Source organism: Eublepharis macularius, chromosome 5 (assembly GCF_028583425.1).
Source record: "Eublepharis macularius isolate TG4126 chromosome 5, MPM_Emac_v1.0, whole genome shotgun sequence".
Taxonomy (NCBI): domain Eukaryota; kingdom Metazoa; phylum Chordata; class Lepidosauria; order Squamata; family Eublepharidae; genus Eublepharis; species Eublepharis macularius.
Window position 1 is genome coordinate 163,344,297 of NC_072794.1, and position 16,022 is coordinate 163,360,318.

General features: G+C 43.2%; 1 protein-coding gene across 1 annotated transcript; it reads left to right on the forward strand.

Moving 5' to 3' along the window:
* The first annotated feature begins 1,053 nt into the window (after positions 1–1,053).
* Positions 1,054–14,919, forward strand: GID8 (GID complex subunit 8 homolog). Its single transcript, XM_054981713.1, has 5 exons — positions 1,054–1,143; positions 6,557–6,686; positions 9,562–9,758; positions 10,547–10,744; positions 11,889–14,919. The coding sequence occupies exons 2-5, from the start codon at positions 6,569–6,571 to the stop codon at positions 12,060–12,062; spliced, it is 687 nt and encodes a 228-aa protein (XP_054837688.1). The 5' UTR covers positions 1,054–1,143; positions 6,557–6,568; the 3' UTR covers positions 12,063–14,919.
* The last annotated feature ends 1,103 nt before the right edge of the window (positions 14,920–16,022 follow it).

Below are 16,022 nucleotides of genomic sequence, written 5' to 3' on the forward strand. Positions count from 1 at the left end.
TTTTCAAGAAGAGGCTGGATGAATACTTGTCAGAGATGCTTTAGGCTGATCCTGCACTGGGCAGGGGGTTGGACTAGATGGTCTGTATGGCCCCTTCCAACTCTATGATTCTATGATTCTAATGGTACCTTAGAGCTCTGACTTCTGAAAGCCAACACTTTGAAAATCTTTTTGGTCTCTAAGGTGCCCCTGGACTCAAATCCAAAATTAGTATGGTCTACTTAAACTGGCAGTAGCTCTCCAGGGTTTCAGGAGGAGATTGTTTACATCACCTCCTGGTGGAGAATGCCCTCAAGTCATAGCTGACTTGTGGCAACCCCTGGTGGGGTTTTCATGGCAAGAGACTAACAGAGATGGTTTGCCATGGCCTGCCTCTGCAACCCTGGTCTTCGTTGGAGGTCTCCCATCCAATTACTAACTAAGGCTGATCTTGCTTAGTTTCTGAAATCTGACGAGAACAAGCTCACCTGGACTATCCAGGTCAGGGCACATTAATTCCTACCCAATTAGGGTTGCCAGGTCCTTTTACTTGAAGATGCCGGGGATTCAACTTGGGACCTTCTACATGCCAAATAGATGCTCTATCACTGAGCCAAAGGGGGCTTATTAAGGGTGCCAACTCTGGGTAGGGAAATTCCTGGAGATTTGGTGGTAGGGTCTGGATAGGGCAAGGTTTGGGGAGAGATCTCAGCTGGGGATAATGCCATAGGGTCCACCTTCCAAGCAGCCATCTTCTCCAGGGGAATTGATCTCTGTTGCCTGGAAATCAGTTGGAATTTCGGGAGATCGTTCACCAATACCTAGAGGTTGGCAACCCTACTTATGATGGGACTAGATGCGTAGGCCACACACCTCCTTCAGCATCTACCACAAGAAGCCCTTCTAGGAATAATTCCTTCCCCTTCCTTAGGACTGCCTCTCTATGGTTTTCTCCCTCTCTCCCCCTTTCTCTATGATCCGCGACCTTTCCTCCCCCGACCCGATTGGCGACAGGAAGGCGAGCCGAGCTCTCGCGAGAGCCGGGGCCAGCCAGTGAGGGCCGAGGGAAAGGAGCGCGAGGGACGGGGGGCGGAGCCAAGCGGCCTGGCGTCGAGGTCCGGGCGGCGGCGGCGGCGGCTGAGGCGGCGGCGACGGACTCGCTCGGTGAGCAAAATGGCGGCGGGCCGGGGGGCGCTCGAAAGAGGCGGCGGCCGACGGGATTGGGCGCCGGGCGGCGGCGGCGGCCAAGGGGCGGGAGCCATGTTGGGAGGCTGCGAGCGAGGCCTGGCGCCGACGACGACGACGACGGGCCCGCCCCCCGCTCGGGCCTACCGCGCTCGAGAGCGACAGGAAGCCCCCGAGACGCTCTGCTCAGGGCTGCTGCCCGGCGGTGGGCGGGCGAGTCGAGCCTCGCTTCGCCTCGCCCCGCGCACTCTCTCCACCCCCGCGCGTCAAAAGAGGCGCCAGGCTCCGTCCCCGCCTCCGCTCCGCGGCCCCCGCCAGACTCCTCGGCGGTCCGGCCAAGTTTTCTCGGGGCCGGCTGCTTTTTCTCGTCTCTGGGACAAGCGAGTCCTTCTCGGGGCCATTCGCGGCTCCGTCCAGGAAAGAGGCGGCGGGCTTGGGACAGCGTGGCTGCGGTTAGGACGGCGCTGGCCAAAACTTTGAAAGCGGTGGTTCTAGGATAATTCGTAGCCTGGAAGCTGCTTTCTGGGATCCTTGCCTTGTATCACTTTTAACCACAAAAGGGGGGGGGGAAGGAACATTTTGTATTTTGGCAGCCAAATATCCACCCCCTTCCCCACCCAGTTGTAAAAGAAACTTTAGTTGTTAGTAGGACTTGAGTTATAGGATTAGGTGGGTGGCCAACAGCAACAGTGTGCTTGTATATCACCCTTCTGGACAGATCAGTGCCCACTCAGAGCAGTGAACAAAGTCAGTGTTGTTATTATCCCCACAATATAGCTGGGGAGCTGGGGCTGAGAGGAGGGGGTCACCCAAGGCCACCTGCTGAACTCATGGTAGTAGTGCGATTCGAACTAACAGAGTGCCGCTTCACATCCCAACCATTTTACTACTTTGTTATAGCAGGTCCTTTATAATAATAACTGCATTTATATACTGCTCTTCTGGATAGATTAGTGCCTCATTCAGAGCAGTGAACAAAGTCAGTGTTATTATCTCCCACCCCAAATACAGCTAGGGAGCTGGGCTGACAGAAGTGGCTTACCCAAGGCCACCTGCTGAGCTCATGGGAGTAGTGGGATTTGAACCAGCAGAGTGCTGATTCGCAACCTGACCACTTTACCACTGTGCTACAGCAGCTGTTCTAGACAGATTAGTGTCCCATTTAGAACAGCTAACAAAGTCAATGTTGTTGTTACCCACAGTACAGCTGAGGAGTGGCTTATCTAAGGCCACCTACTGAGCTCATGGTAGTAGTGGGATTTGAACCACCAGAGTACTGATTCACAATCCAACCATTTAACCACTGGAACAGCAGGATTTGAGTCCTGTGGCACCATTGAGTCCAGCACCTGAGTAGCACCTATAGGATTAACAACATTTGTGGTAGGATGTGAGCTTTCATCACAGCTCACTTTTTCAGATTTTCAGAGTGTAAGCTTTCAAGTGTCAAGAGCTCCCTTCTTCAGATATGACTTGAAATGGAGTTTCCTGAGCCTTTATATCCCATTCAGGAGGTGAGAGGGGTGAAGCAAAGAAAGTATGTCCAATTGAAAAGGTATAATGTTACAGATTGTAAAGGTACAATCTATCAGATTGTAAATCAGATTGTAAAGGTACAGTGTTACAGTACAGCTTGATTACAGAAATTAGCATCTGTAGTGTGAGAATTTTTGAAGGGTTGCCATGTTCTGGAGTAGAGCTGCAGGATTTGAGGCCATTGGCACCTTAGAGATCAACAAGATTTCTAGTGCATAAACTTTCAAGAGTCAAAGCTCCTTCACACCTGAAGAGGGGAGCTTTGACTCTTGGGCTGCAATCCTAAGGACATTTCCCTGGGAGTAAGCCCCTTAAGGAACATGGGGCTTACTTTTGAGTAAATCTGTTTAGGATTGCTCTATTGCAAATTTATGCACTACAAATCTTGTTGATCTTTAAGGTGCTACTGGACTCAGACTCCCCAGAATGCTTCTTCTAGCTGCATGTTCAGGTCCAGAAGGTTGGGGATGGAAAAAACATTTCAGGACATGATGGAAGCACCCTTAAAACTGTCATTCCTTGAAACATCTTTTCCCTCTCCCTCCTTTTCCTCTTTTACGTTGTATTGATTCTTCTAGCTGTTTTGTGGGTATACACTGACTTTGTTCACTGCTCTGAGTGGGGCACTAATCTGTCTAGAGGAGTGGTATCTAAGCACACTATGTTGTGTTAGAGAGAGAACGTTTGGGAGGTCTTTCATTCATAGGGTTGCCATAGGTCGGAAATGACTTGACAGCACATAACACACACACGTGTTGTTATTGTTAAAGTGGTAAAGCATAAAACATGATGTCCTCCAAAAAGAAAGTGATGTTTGTGGAGGCAACAACCAATGGCCTCTCATGCGGAAGTAGCAACTAATTCATTGAAAGATAACATTACTTTTTTAGCCACCAACTTCTGTTAATATCCCAAACAAAGTGTGATTAAAATCTCAGTACATATTCTTAGAAATGGCTGTGTGTTCTTTAAAAATATTCACCACATTTATATTCCATCCTGCTTCCGTGGCACTTTGGGGTAACGTATGCTTTCTCTCATGCCCCTTTTATCAGAATATTCCTATTAGGTAAGCTAGGCTAAGAACCCTTTTGTTTTTCATTCTTGCATCAACACCATAATAATAGGCTAATGTCATTGCCTACTATTTCATTTAAAAACAGGAAGCTGAAGCTGAGGGAAACCGGACTATTTAATACCTGTCCTAACATCACAGTTAATACTATGACTCTTGGAGGCAATTCACATTGTGAGTTTGGCATTGCAGCCTAAATCAGTTCGTCTTGGACTTAAGGCTTTTTTGGCTCCCTTGCACTGTGCACATTTTTTACATTATTTTAAGGCAGCAATACTATAGATAAAATCTAGATAGAATCTTTGAACGAAGTAGTTGTTGATTCATGCTGCACATCTGAGGTCACTGAAAATGGATTGCCTTGCTTCTTGTGACTCGGATGAATAATTAAAAACTGAGCGTGTGGTTGGGAAGGTGTCTGGGTTACTTTCTTCTGTTATGAGAACATAAACATTTTTCAGGTGGCCAGTGTTGTGTTTCCGTAAGTTTGGATGCTTTTGGAAAGGCAGCTCCTTTTCCAGTTAATTACTAGAATTTTGTAATCAGAGATATAATGCCATCAAATTCTATTAAACTACAGGATCAATATTTGATCATAGACCTGACCCCACTAATTTGGTGAGGAGGGCGTGGCTCAGTGTTGGAACATCTACTTGGCATGCAGGATGTCCCAAGTTCAATTCCTGGCATCTCCATTTAAAGACTCAGTCAGATGTGAAAGTCCTCTGCCTGAGATCCTAGAAAGCCCCTGCCAGTCTAAGTAACAATACTGACTTTTGATGGAGTATGGGGAAGCTTATTTTTTTTAAAAAAATATATTTTATTTTTATTTTATTTCATATATACTTCGCCTTCTCCACAATGGGAACCCAACACAGCTTACATCATTCTTCTTTCCTCGCAACAACCCTGTGAGCTAGGTTAGGATGAGAAGGTGTGACTGGGGCAAGATCACCCAACGAGCTTTCATGGCAGAGCAGGGATTTCGAATGTGGGTCACTGGGATCTGAGTCTGTCACTCTAGCAACGACACCACACTGGTTTATGCATGTTCAGTTTGTCCAAACCATTAAAAAAAACCGTTGAAACTAGGGACAATCACTGTCTTGTGTGACAGTTCCATACATTTAATTGCACGTCGTTTAAGAAGTATTGCCTCTCTAACGACTTTTAGTTAATTTCATAGAGTGACCAGAAGGTTTAGTATCAGGGGACACAGATGTCATTTACTTGTCATATGTTTAGAAGCTTCTATTGTACTGCCCTTTTGTTCCCTTCCAGTTTCGGAACTAAAGGCAATTCCCTGTTTTGTTCCCTGTGCCATTTTCAAGCTGCTTTTTAAAGCTGAGTTAGTTTGAAAAGTTGTTTGAGTTCATGTGCAAAGGAATGACAAGAAAACTTAAGTGTGCAAGATCTAGGCCATGTTGACCTCTGCATTGTGGCCATTTGTTTAATTACTGGCTTGTGCGTTCGGTAGTTAAGAGCTGAGTTACAGTCTGATCTCTGCCGTGTCCTCAAGAGATGGCTTACACAAGCTATGGTCTCAGCCTCAGACTTAACATCTGCAAGATGAAGATAGTACTCCCCTATCATGCAGTGTGGTTGTATGGGTTACTGTAACAGTGAACATAACAGTGTTTCGAGCAATCAGAAAGGATGTTACCTGCTTATGAGTGCATCATGTCATGAAATAGTAGTTGTGTTGGATGACTGCCAAGGTTTCTCACAACCTCATAAATGTATTGTGCTTTATGTTAGAACAAGGATCGCCGATCTTTCCCACATTCCACTCTTCCCCCAGCAGTCCTTGCTGACCCTGGAAAAAGTTTATTCATATGGTTTCAGAACCTGCACGGACTGATACTCGCTTGGGTGGAGAGGGGGGAAGAATGCAATCTCCCTTTCCTATCAGTGCAACTGCCTTGATGAAAGAGGCAGAAAGGGTGATTTTTTTTTTGTGTCCTCTCCTCCCTGCCAACTCACTGATGGATTGCAATACGAGTCTTAAGTGGGGGAGCCATTGCAAATGGAAGCACTTGCTTGGTTTCTCCCCTCTCCCTCCCAGTATCCTGATTTCTCTGCCTAGCACTTCTACTGTGATTGTGGTGGTTCTCTGAGCTCCTAAGTAGATGTGTTTCCCAGTCCTATGGCCAGGGATCCTTTTCTGTAGAGATGCTGTGGAATGAACCAGCAACCTTCTGCATGCAAAGCATATATTCTATTGCAGAGCTCCCTGTGGTAGGGAAGCACATGCCACTTTCAAATCAGTTCTTGATTATGTCATCGTGGATGGCGTAGAGCATTCTTGGATGTTTACAGAGAGCAGCCAAACATTTAATGTAATGTGAAGTTCCAGCCTTAGTGTTGTTCCATCAATTAATGTGATTATTGATTGCTTAGACCAAACTCCTTGTAAAACAGGTCATCCCACTCCTAAAATGACCTTGCTGTGTAACTTAAAACGAAATGGTGTTGCCATTAGTGATGTTGTAGAACCGTTATATAAAATCATGGTACAGTATATAATAGTTCCATCTGTCCATCAGAATTGAAGATTCAAATCGAATGGATCTGTCTTCCGCAGTAACATGGAGAATAGGACTGTCTGCTTCCGCAGTAGGTAGTAGATGAGAAATTCAGTCCCCCATGTTCTGCCCCTGCCTATAAGTTTTCCAGGGACAGTAATAGTATAATTATTCACTTTCCTTGCAGAATTATTGCAAATGTCCATTTACTTAAATTAGTTCTGCTCAGTTCTCAATCTTCCCCTTTTCTTGCCAGTGAGGGACAAGAATGAGTTATGCAGAAAAACCCGATGAAATCACGAAAGACGAGTGGATGGAAAAGCTCAATAATTTACACATCCAGAGAGCTGACATGAACCGCCTGATCATGAACTATCTTGTTACAGGTAATTGGCAGTGAATCACTTAAAAATAACTTATTCTGTCTACAGTGAACTATTACAGTGTCTGTGGATGTCTCCTGCTCTGGTATTTAAACAGCATGGACTAGCATACCTTAGGGATGAACTTAACTGCGATGTAGTGTTTAAACATGATGTGGTTTTTAATGCTGAGTTTCAATTAATAACATTTTATGTTTTGTTTTTAATTATTTTCCCTGGAGAGGTGGCATACGAATTTGCTAAGTTTCTACAAATTGTGATGAGCATCCCTTGGGCTCTACCACCTGTGCCGTAAAGTTTCACAGGAAAATCATTCTTAATGTCTTCCACACACTGTTTTAACTTCAGAGACTTGTCTACACAGCTGTGAGCAGACGTGTAAGATTTTCCCCATATCAAGTGGCCTTACAAGCAGGGTGGATTTGATTTAAATCAAATTAATTTAAATCATGATTTAAATCGCCATTTTAAATCACTACTCAGTAAGACTAGATTTAAATCATGGATTTCTACATAAAGACTCCTCACGCTTAGCTTCTTGTGCAGATCTGTTCTACTCCAAACAATCTTCTGTTCATTGAATTTTTTGAAATTTAGCACTTAAGAGGTAAGAGGTTGGTTCTGTGTACAAAGATTTGCAAAGGAACAATGGGATTAAGGTCTTTTTCTCAACTGTGTATGTTTATTTTATAACCTTTTTGCTGTGAAGAAGAGACGTGATCTCTGCAGACCCAAATTCACAGTTTTGAGTACTGTAAAACCAAGCATCTGTGAGAATATGACATTGTGAGAACATGACATTGTGAATGGATTAATGGAATTTGTTTACCAAAAAATTTAAACATTGCATGAATATACAGCCTCATGGTACATAATTAAAAACTAACCCTTATTTCATGATGATAAGTTTGGATAGATTTTAGATAGATAGATTTTTGATATATAGATTTAGATAGATTTTTCCTCAAAAGACATTTTATTAAAAAAATTGATTTAAATAAAAAAAATCTGATTTTTTAAAAAAAATCATTGATTTTTATCCATCCTGCTTACAAGCCATGTACTGCTTCTGAACAGACTTAAGTTGAAATGGGTGATTAAAGCTGCAGTCCTCTTTATACTTAACTGAGGAAAGTTGGAATTTTATAGTATCTAATGAGATAAAATTCTCAATATTTCTGCAATTAGGGAAGATATTTTTAAAATGATACATTGCTGGCATATATATATAAGCCTGCAAGGCTTTATCAGTCTTGTCTTGATAGATGTTGGTATTGTAAATAAGCCAAAGTGCACTTTTTCCGTATGTGGTGGCTTTGCCCACATGCTGTGGCATATTGGAAAAAAATAGCTTGTTGGTTCAGTGAGCAGTTAGAAATTGCTATACTGCTGTCACCTGAAATATTCCTGTTGAACAATCTTTCCAATACTACAAGGAGATTCCGTGATATTAGCTTACATTTTGTAACAATTGCTAGATTGGTTTTTGTCTGTCATTGGAAGAAAGATTCATGTTCCAACATTAAAGACTGACTTGATAAAATTAAAGAAACTTTTTAATTTGATTAAATTAACATTTTTACAAAGAACGGAGAACTTGAATAGCTGTGGAATGTTTGCATATCTCAGTGTGAACACGATTTGTAGAATTCATAGCATGTAAATTTGCAGAATTTATAGTTTTGTATATTTAATGCTTAGTGTCTATTTGTATTTTGTGTACATTTGCTGAAAAGAAAAAAATACTTACCTGGGGATGTAATAGGACTTGCTTCTGAGCAATCATGTATAGCATTGGGCTGTACATTTAAAAATTGAATTTCAAACAAGTTTTGGTGGAAATTATGGCTTAGGAAATAATGCAGGCATAGGATATGTTTGATAGAGTCAGAGTTGCATGAGGTTCTTATTACTGTTTGATCCAGATAACCTCTGATAGGAGTTTGTGAGAGGCTGAAATGTTCACCTAGCAAAATCACACCTAGAAGATGCATTTTAAGCAGTAAGACATCATATGTTAAATTATCCAGATGGGTAGCCCTATTCATCTGTAACAGCTAAATAAAACAGGATTGGCACCTTAAAAACTAACAAAATTTATTCTGGTATAAAACTTTGTGAGTCACAACTCCTGTGTATCTGATGAAGTGAACTCTTACTAATGAAAGTTTGTGCTAGAATAAATTTGAGGCGCTGTCAGACTCTTGTTTTATGTAGTGTAATGTCCTTAACTGAGTGTGGTCCATTTTTCTGATCCATGTAGGGAGACCTGGAAACTGAGGTGGTACCCACTTAGTTTTTACCTATATGATTGTGAAACATGTTTGTGGCCTAATCAACAAGATGAAAATTAGATGACTTGTGACAGAAGAGAAGCAATGTTTGTCTGCTGTAGACGGGCTGGGAGAGTCTGGTGGCAGATGGAAGAACAGTACATTTGTTGTGACATAAGTGTCCTTGTGCCAGAGCACACCTTGTCAGATACCTCCCTGACACTTTTCATTTTGTACGGTTGGGGTGGGCACGGTTTTTGCGTTTTCAGCTGCTGAAGCACTAAACCAGCTTTGTAGATTAAATTCCTCGATAATTTTCTGCCGACCTCTGTTCTGTGCACGTGCTGTATGTACCTCTTTACTTAGTATATTTCCAATAGACACCTGTTTTTATCCTCTTTTTGCATGTACTTGCAATTATGTAGTGTTTAAATAAAAGATATGAACGGAATTCAGATGTTTAACTTTGTTTCTAAGAGCAGCGTGGGAGTCATTGGTGTATTTGTTTTTTCCGTTCTTATTCTTGAAATACCTTAGTAGCTTGTTCTCTCTGTTCTCTTCTGTAAGCAATTCGTATTTTTATTCGGATGGTTCTTTTGTTTCAGAGGGTTTTAAAGAGGCAGCAGAGAAGTTTCGGATGGAGTCTGGGATTGAGCCCAGTGTTGATTTAGAGACTCTGGATGAAAGAATAAAAATCCGAGAGATGATCCTCAAAGGTCAGATTCAGGAAGCTATTGCGCTGATCAACAGCCTTCATCCAGAATTGTTAGACACAAATCGGTATCTTTACTTCCACTTGCAGGTAAGAATCAATGTTAAGCAGGTATTGATCAAATTGTGAAGGCAGGTTTTTCTACAGTGGCTTTTTTGTAGATACATATTAATGCACTTTGCCAATGTTAGGACTGAACATTAAGTGCCTGGTAGCCAGTAATGTACCTGTATGCTTCCTTCCTCTTCTCCCTCTTAACCTGTGAATTGTCCATTCATTCCCATTGTTGGCCTTAACAGTAGTTTAGCATTGCAGCAACACCAGTGCTTAACTGTGGTTGACACTCAGTATGGTTCTCTTCTTACCTAGACTTTGAAATGTATTTTCAGTCCCGGGTCAAAACTGATTAAACCTTATCATGATTAGTACTGGGGCAAATGTTAAACCATGATTAGGAGAGGGAGAAACTTGTGCTAGAAGTGCTGACTGGGAGCCTGTGGCTTGTTCATAAGTGTTAGGTGTGCACCACAACGTAGTATCATAATTCTAGACAGATTAGTGCCTCACCCAGAGCAGTGAACAAGTTAGTGTTATTATTATCCCCACAATAAAGCTGGGGAGCTGGGGCTGAGAGGAGTGGCTTACCCAAGGCTGAGCTCATGGCAGCAGTGGGATTCGAACCAGGAGAGTGCTGATTCGCAGCCGAAACACTTAACCACTGTGCTGCAGCAGCAGCACTCAAGTTGTGTTTTTAGTATCATTTGAGAGCTCAGCAAACATTATTTGAAATAGTGTATAATGCATGGAAAAAATTAATAAAGCTGTTTTCTTCAGTGTTGTCTGCTTATGTTTTTACATTTATTTTTTTGCTTACGCAGCAACAACATTTAATCGAGTTGATTCGGCAGCGGGAGACAGAAGCCGCCCTTGAGTTTGCTCAGACGCAGCTAGCAGAGCAAGGGGAGGAGAGCAGGGAGTGCCTGACGGAAATGGAACGCACTCTGGCACTGCTTGCTTTTGATAACCCGGAGGAATCGCCTTTTGGAGATTTGCTCAACATGATGCAGAGGCAGAAAGTAAGTGTTGTGTATGTGGTAGGAATAAAATTTCATATTGCCTCAGTCTTTTTGCCAGGAAGGCCTATAAAGCTTTGTCTTTATTCTAAGACAAGTTCTGCTTTTTGTCTTGATTCAGAAAAAAATGAAGTTGAGCCAAAACTGGTCTCTTCTGAGCTTTTTGCTAGCTGCATTTAGTTCAGCTACTTATATTAGTACACTCTGTGCCCATGTTTTGATAAGTAACTGTTTGTGTGTGTGTGTGTTACGTGCCGTCAAGTTGCCTCCGACTTGTGGTGATCCTATGAATTAATGACCTCCAACTTGCCCCGCTGTTAACAGCCTTGCGCAGGTCTTGCAAACTGGAGGCCATGGCTTCCTTTATTGAGTCAGGCAATCTCATTTTAGGTCTTCCTCTTTTCCTACTGCCTTCATCTCTTCCTAGCATTATTGATTTTTCCGGACAGTCTCGTCTTCTCATGGTGTGACCAAAGTACGATAGCCTCAGTTTTGCCATTTTAGCTTCTAGGGAGAATTCAGGCATGATTTGATCTAGTAACTATTAGAAATATGTAAAGGGGCTGCAAACTTTAAGAGGGACTCATGGAATGGGACTTTCCCTTCTCTCCTGTGAAACTTTGTTAACGGGAGTCAGGGGACCCTCAGAAAATAGCATAGGGGGGAAGTAGTACTCCCCAAAGGGGGGGGGGATTAGCAGGATTTGCTTCTGCCAGCAGAAGTGCAATTCTGTCAGCAGAATCAAAACACAGGATGGAGGCCTTGGGGTTGGATCCCGGCCAAATTTGCAGTGATCACCACAGCACCCTTCCTGCTGCGGATCTGCCTCAGGAGCAGCATTTTGTAGAGATCAGTGGGCTATACTGGGAAGAGGAAAGCAGAAAGGTTCTGTTCCGCTGTCAAAAAATTTAATCTGGATCTAACCCTTTATTTGTAAAGAGCTTGACAGTATTCTGCAATCTACACAGCTGTATTGTTTTCAATCGTCCCATTTCATAGATGGGGACTTAACGATCCGATACCGTCTTGAAGCCACCGTACCCAGGGAGGTGTTTGAACCCTGGGTGGTCTCAGCTGAAGATCAACTGTTTCTGGATCGTTCTGGTGTTCTCTGTGTGTGGTGCTGAACTGAGTTTTTCTTTTCTAGGTGTGGAGCGAAGTTAACCAAGCTGTTCTAGACTATGAAAATCGTGAATCGACACCCAAGCTGGCTAAATTACTGAAGCTACTACTGTGGGCTCAGAATGAGCTGGACCAGAAGAAAGTAAAATATCCCAAAATGACAGACCTCAGCAAGGGGACAATTGAGGAACCCAAGTAAAATATGTGCAGGTGGACACTAAACCTCAGAACTGCACAGTTATATACATTTTTAATCAGTCTGTGACTGAAATATTTTTACTACAGTTCAGGACTTTGCAATTTGGTTGTGTGTGGGGATTTTTGTTTGTTTGTTTTGTTTCTCGGCAAGCATACTTAAAGGGCGACGGGTCCCTTTTTAAATGCAGCAAATCAGCATTGAAAAGTATTGTTATCACCTTGACCATCTTGACTTAGGCTATGCGCTGTCATACACTCTTAGCAGAAACAAAAGATGGCTTTTTTAATATAAATATATATATATATACATACTGTGCTCAAGGTTTGTAATATTTGGCTACCAAGTGCACTTTGGTGGCCAGTGAATTAATGTTGAAGCTCTTGACAACTCTTCATTTAAATTTAACTCGTCTTTCACTTGAATAAGGATTCTTTCTCTATGTTAATTTATAGTCAAATAAGCATTCCCTATTTAAGGACTAGCAGTTGGTTGAATGATCATTTTGTAAACCTCATGGCAACATTTTCTGCGTAGGACATAGCATAGAAAGCTTTGTATGCTGTAATTGAAGGTAGCTCCCCTTGCTTTTCACGCCTTGGTGACTTATTTATATGGGGATGAATATTATACTTATTACGGGCCTAGTTCTCTCAAGTACTGCTGATAAATAAAGACTTTTCTTTTGTAACTTTCAAGGTAGACCAAAACAGCCTGTGAAACATCAGATCACTCCAGAATTAGGTTTTCCTTTTTATTGGCTTAATTTCGATTCCTTTTGAGTTCCAGTTGCAGTAATGGCATTGGTAAGGATGGCAGCTGTAGAAGGGGTAAGATAAAAACAGTGGAACTCTGCAGTCGAGGCCATCTTCAGTTGTAGGAAATGTTCTCAGCGCAGATCCACTAGGAAAGCATTGACAGATCTTGGGTTCTAATTCAAAGTTCTAGCGGGGCATAACTAGTTCACTTGCGTAAAAGAGAGCTTAGGTTTTGTCAATCTCTTACTTCCCGAGTTCCCGTTTTATTCTGGGACGATGTGATCACCGTGATGTTTTAGGGTTGATTTGCCTTGGTTACAGCCCAACTTGCACAGAATGGACTATACACTACGTCAGAACCACAGGGTAGGGAATTGGGTTTCGGAATGTTTCCTGTCTTTTAAAATCACCTGCAAATAGAAAATCAGCCCACCAAGAAAATGGGAGGAGGTTGAACCTTTTCTCACCCTGTTGTGTTAGTTTTCCATTTGCAGGGAGCGTTTTTATGCAAAGCAGGTTTTGAAAACTGGCGCACACAGTGTGCAGCAGCGACGCCATCTATGCTGCCCTCCTGCTGCTTTGTTCTGTTGCACGTGCAAACCAGGCGTCAATTCCATGAAGTCCCCCGTATGCAGATGCTGCACTGTAATGCCCCTTCCGGTCTGGAATCCTATGCAGCATCCTATGCAGCCACCTGCAAGGCACGATTTACCAGCTGGGCGGCATTCAGTATTACTCCTTGCTAGCTGCAAGATTGTGATCCCAAAGGCCTGATTTTTTGTGTGTGCTTTTTTGCAGAGCTGCTGAGACAACTGACCAGGACAGTAGGAAAAATAATAAGGGCTGCCCGGCAGCTGTGGGACGTGCATTTTATATTCTTTCTGTGCCCCAGTCATGCAAATCTTGTTAATTCCACTGGCACTTAAGAGCAGCTTATGTGAATCGCACACTCAACACAGTTACCATTTTATATGCTGCATCGGAAGCCCTGTAGGACTACTTCTAGCTGGCTGGGTTTGAATGCTTAACTTTGGGCATTAGTCAAAGAGGACTAGATTTCATGCAAACTTCAAAGAAAATGGTGCAGCTTGAAAGGGGTTTCTGAGAGGTTGGGTTGGATCAGGTAGATCCATTCTGTTAGTGGTGACACATTTCTCCAGTGAAAGGAGTCTTCCCCCGGCATGCTTTCTGCATCTGGGTAAAGCTTCTTCAGCTGGAAGAAAGTGTTGCCTCTTGTGAAACTGATCTATGCGATCCAATCCATGGTCTTAGAGGAGTACTGTATATTCTGATTGCTTGTAGGCTGCATGATTTAGGGGGAAGCGGTTGTATAAGATAAGCAGTAGACAACCAACAGTGTCAAGTACATAACAAGCTTTCCCCCTCCATTCTTGAGTGCTGAATGCATCCTGGAGCTTTTAAAAAAAGCTTTGGAGGTCTAGCACAATGTTGCAGCGCATGTGTGTTTTATTACAGTTTTCCTTGCCAGTAAAAACTGCACCGCTTCAGAGGTTTCATGTATGTTAAGAGCACTGTGCTTATTTCATGAATGCATAGATAACTGGAACTTCCACTAGTTTGTTTAATTCATTAACTTCAAAGCCAAATATGTAAGGGGTCCTCCCCAGAGGGTTTAAATGTAACATAATTTTAGGTATGTTATTTCATTTGGGTTTTGTAAAGCATCACACACTGAAGCAGCTTTAACCTATAAAATTTGGGGGGAGGGGGAAACAGAGAAAATATTTAAAATGGTATGAAAGAAAGCTATGCATTTTACAGAAAGGTCAAGGGTGTAGCCCCAGTGGTACTCTTAGGGAATCTTTATATTCATGTGTATATAAAATAGTTTGCATATACGAAATATAATATAATCAGTTTGAATTATTCTCAAATGGGAGAGGCTGTGCAAAACATAACTTATGGAAATACTGTACACAGAAAACACAGTCCTCAGTACATAAACGAATTTGTCATATGCATGAGAAATGTCTTATTTGGTGGCTATGGATGAATGGTTGCAATTTTGTTAGCTCCATAATGTTAGATTACCACTCTTACCTGCTTAGCATTAAATACCACTTTGATCAATGTGTGTTACATTCAATGTGTTAAATTTTTCTGTTGTACTTATACACTCCAGTTGCACTAGCCTGTAACATAATTGTGTTAGCGGGTTTCTGACGATTCACATTGTATCCTGGAACGGCTGCACGGGAGCACCAGGATTAAAAGTGTGCAATTGAACACGACCTACAGAGGGAGCTGCTGGCGGCAGACAGCCAGGCGAGCCTGCCCGGTGGAGCCGGGGCGACGGGGCAAGAGTGATACACCCACCCACCGCCCTGCAAGCCGTGCTGGAGCTGGGGCAACGGGGTCAGAGTGACGCGCCCACCGCCCAGCTAGAGCCGAGGCCCGCAGCTCTTGGCAGAGCCGGGGTGAGGGCAATGCGCCCGCCGCCCTCCGAGCCCGCTGGAGCCAGGGATGCAGCGGGAAGAACAAGACCGCCTACTCCACCCTCACTGACCCTGCCCCCCGCCTGCCAGCCCTTCCCAGACCCCTCCTGCCTCTCAGCCCTCCCCAGACCCCTCCTGCCTCTCAGCCCTTCCCAGATCCCTCCTGCCTGTTAGTCCTTCCTAGACCCCCCTGCCTGCCTGCCAGGCCTTCCCAACCCCCCCCCCCCCGCCTGCCAGCACTTCCCGCCCCTCCCCCCCGCCAGCGCCAGCTTTCTAGAGCCCGTAGTATTTATTTGCACAACGGGCTTTGTTTCTAGTACCCAATAACTTGTCAAGTAATTAGTAGCTCAGTGTGTTCCAGTCTTTTTTTTAAAAAAGCGTTAACTTGGGACAACCAGATTTTTGTTATCTAAAAAAGTTTGTACAGAATATGCAGGAAGTACCAACTTGCTTAATTTCCAATTTTGTGAAGTTCTGGCTGCGGTAGTTACACCAGTTTAAGCCCATTGAAATAAATGGTCTTAGATTGGGGTAACTGCTCAGGTTTGTGCCATTAGCCACCTCTCCATTCTGTGATTTCAGTAAACGTTTTAAAACACATTTGGGCTCTTCAAGAATACAGTCCTGAAGTCTACCCATTACCAAGTTGGGTACTGCTTGCTTCCTGCAAAATCGCCACAGATATGCAATTCTGGCAGCTGGCCAGTATTCCCATATGGGCAGATAATGGGTTAAATCACACAACAGTG

Excerpts from the sequence above, each read along its gene's own strand:
- GID8 (XM_054981713.1), top strand. The coding sequence starts at position 6,569 with ATGAGTTATGCAGAAAAACCCGATGAAATCACGAAAGACGAGTGGATG. Across the intron at positions 9,759-10,546 it reads ATCTTTACTTCCACTTGCAG|CAACAACATTTAATCGAGTT; the intron begins GTAAGAATCAAT and ends TTGCTTACGCAG. Across the intron at positions 10,745-11,888 it reads ACATGATGCAGAGGCAGAAA|GTGTGGAGCGAAGTTAACCA; the intron begins GTAAGTGTTGTG and ends TTTCTTTTCTAG.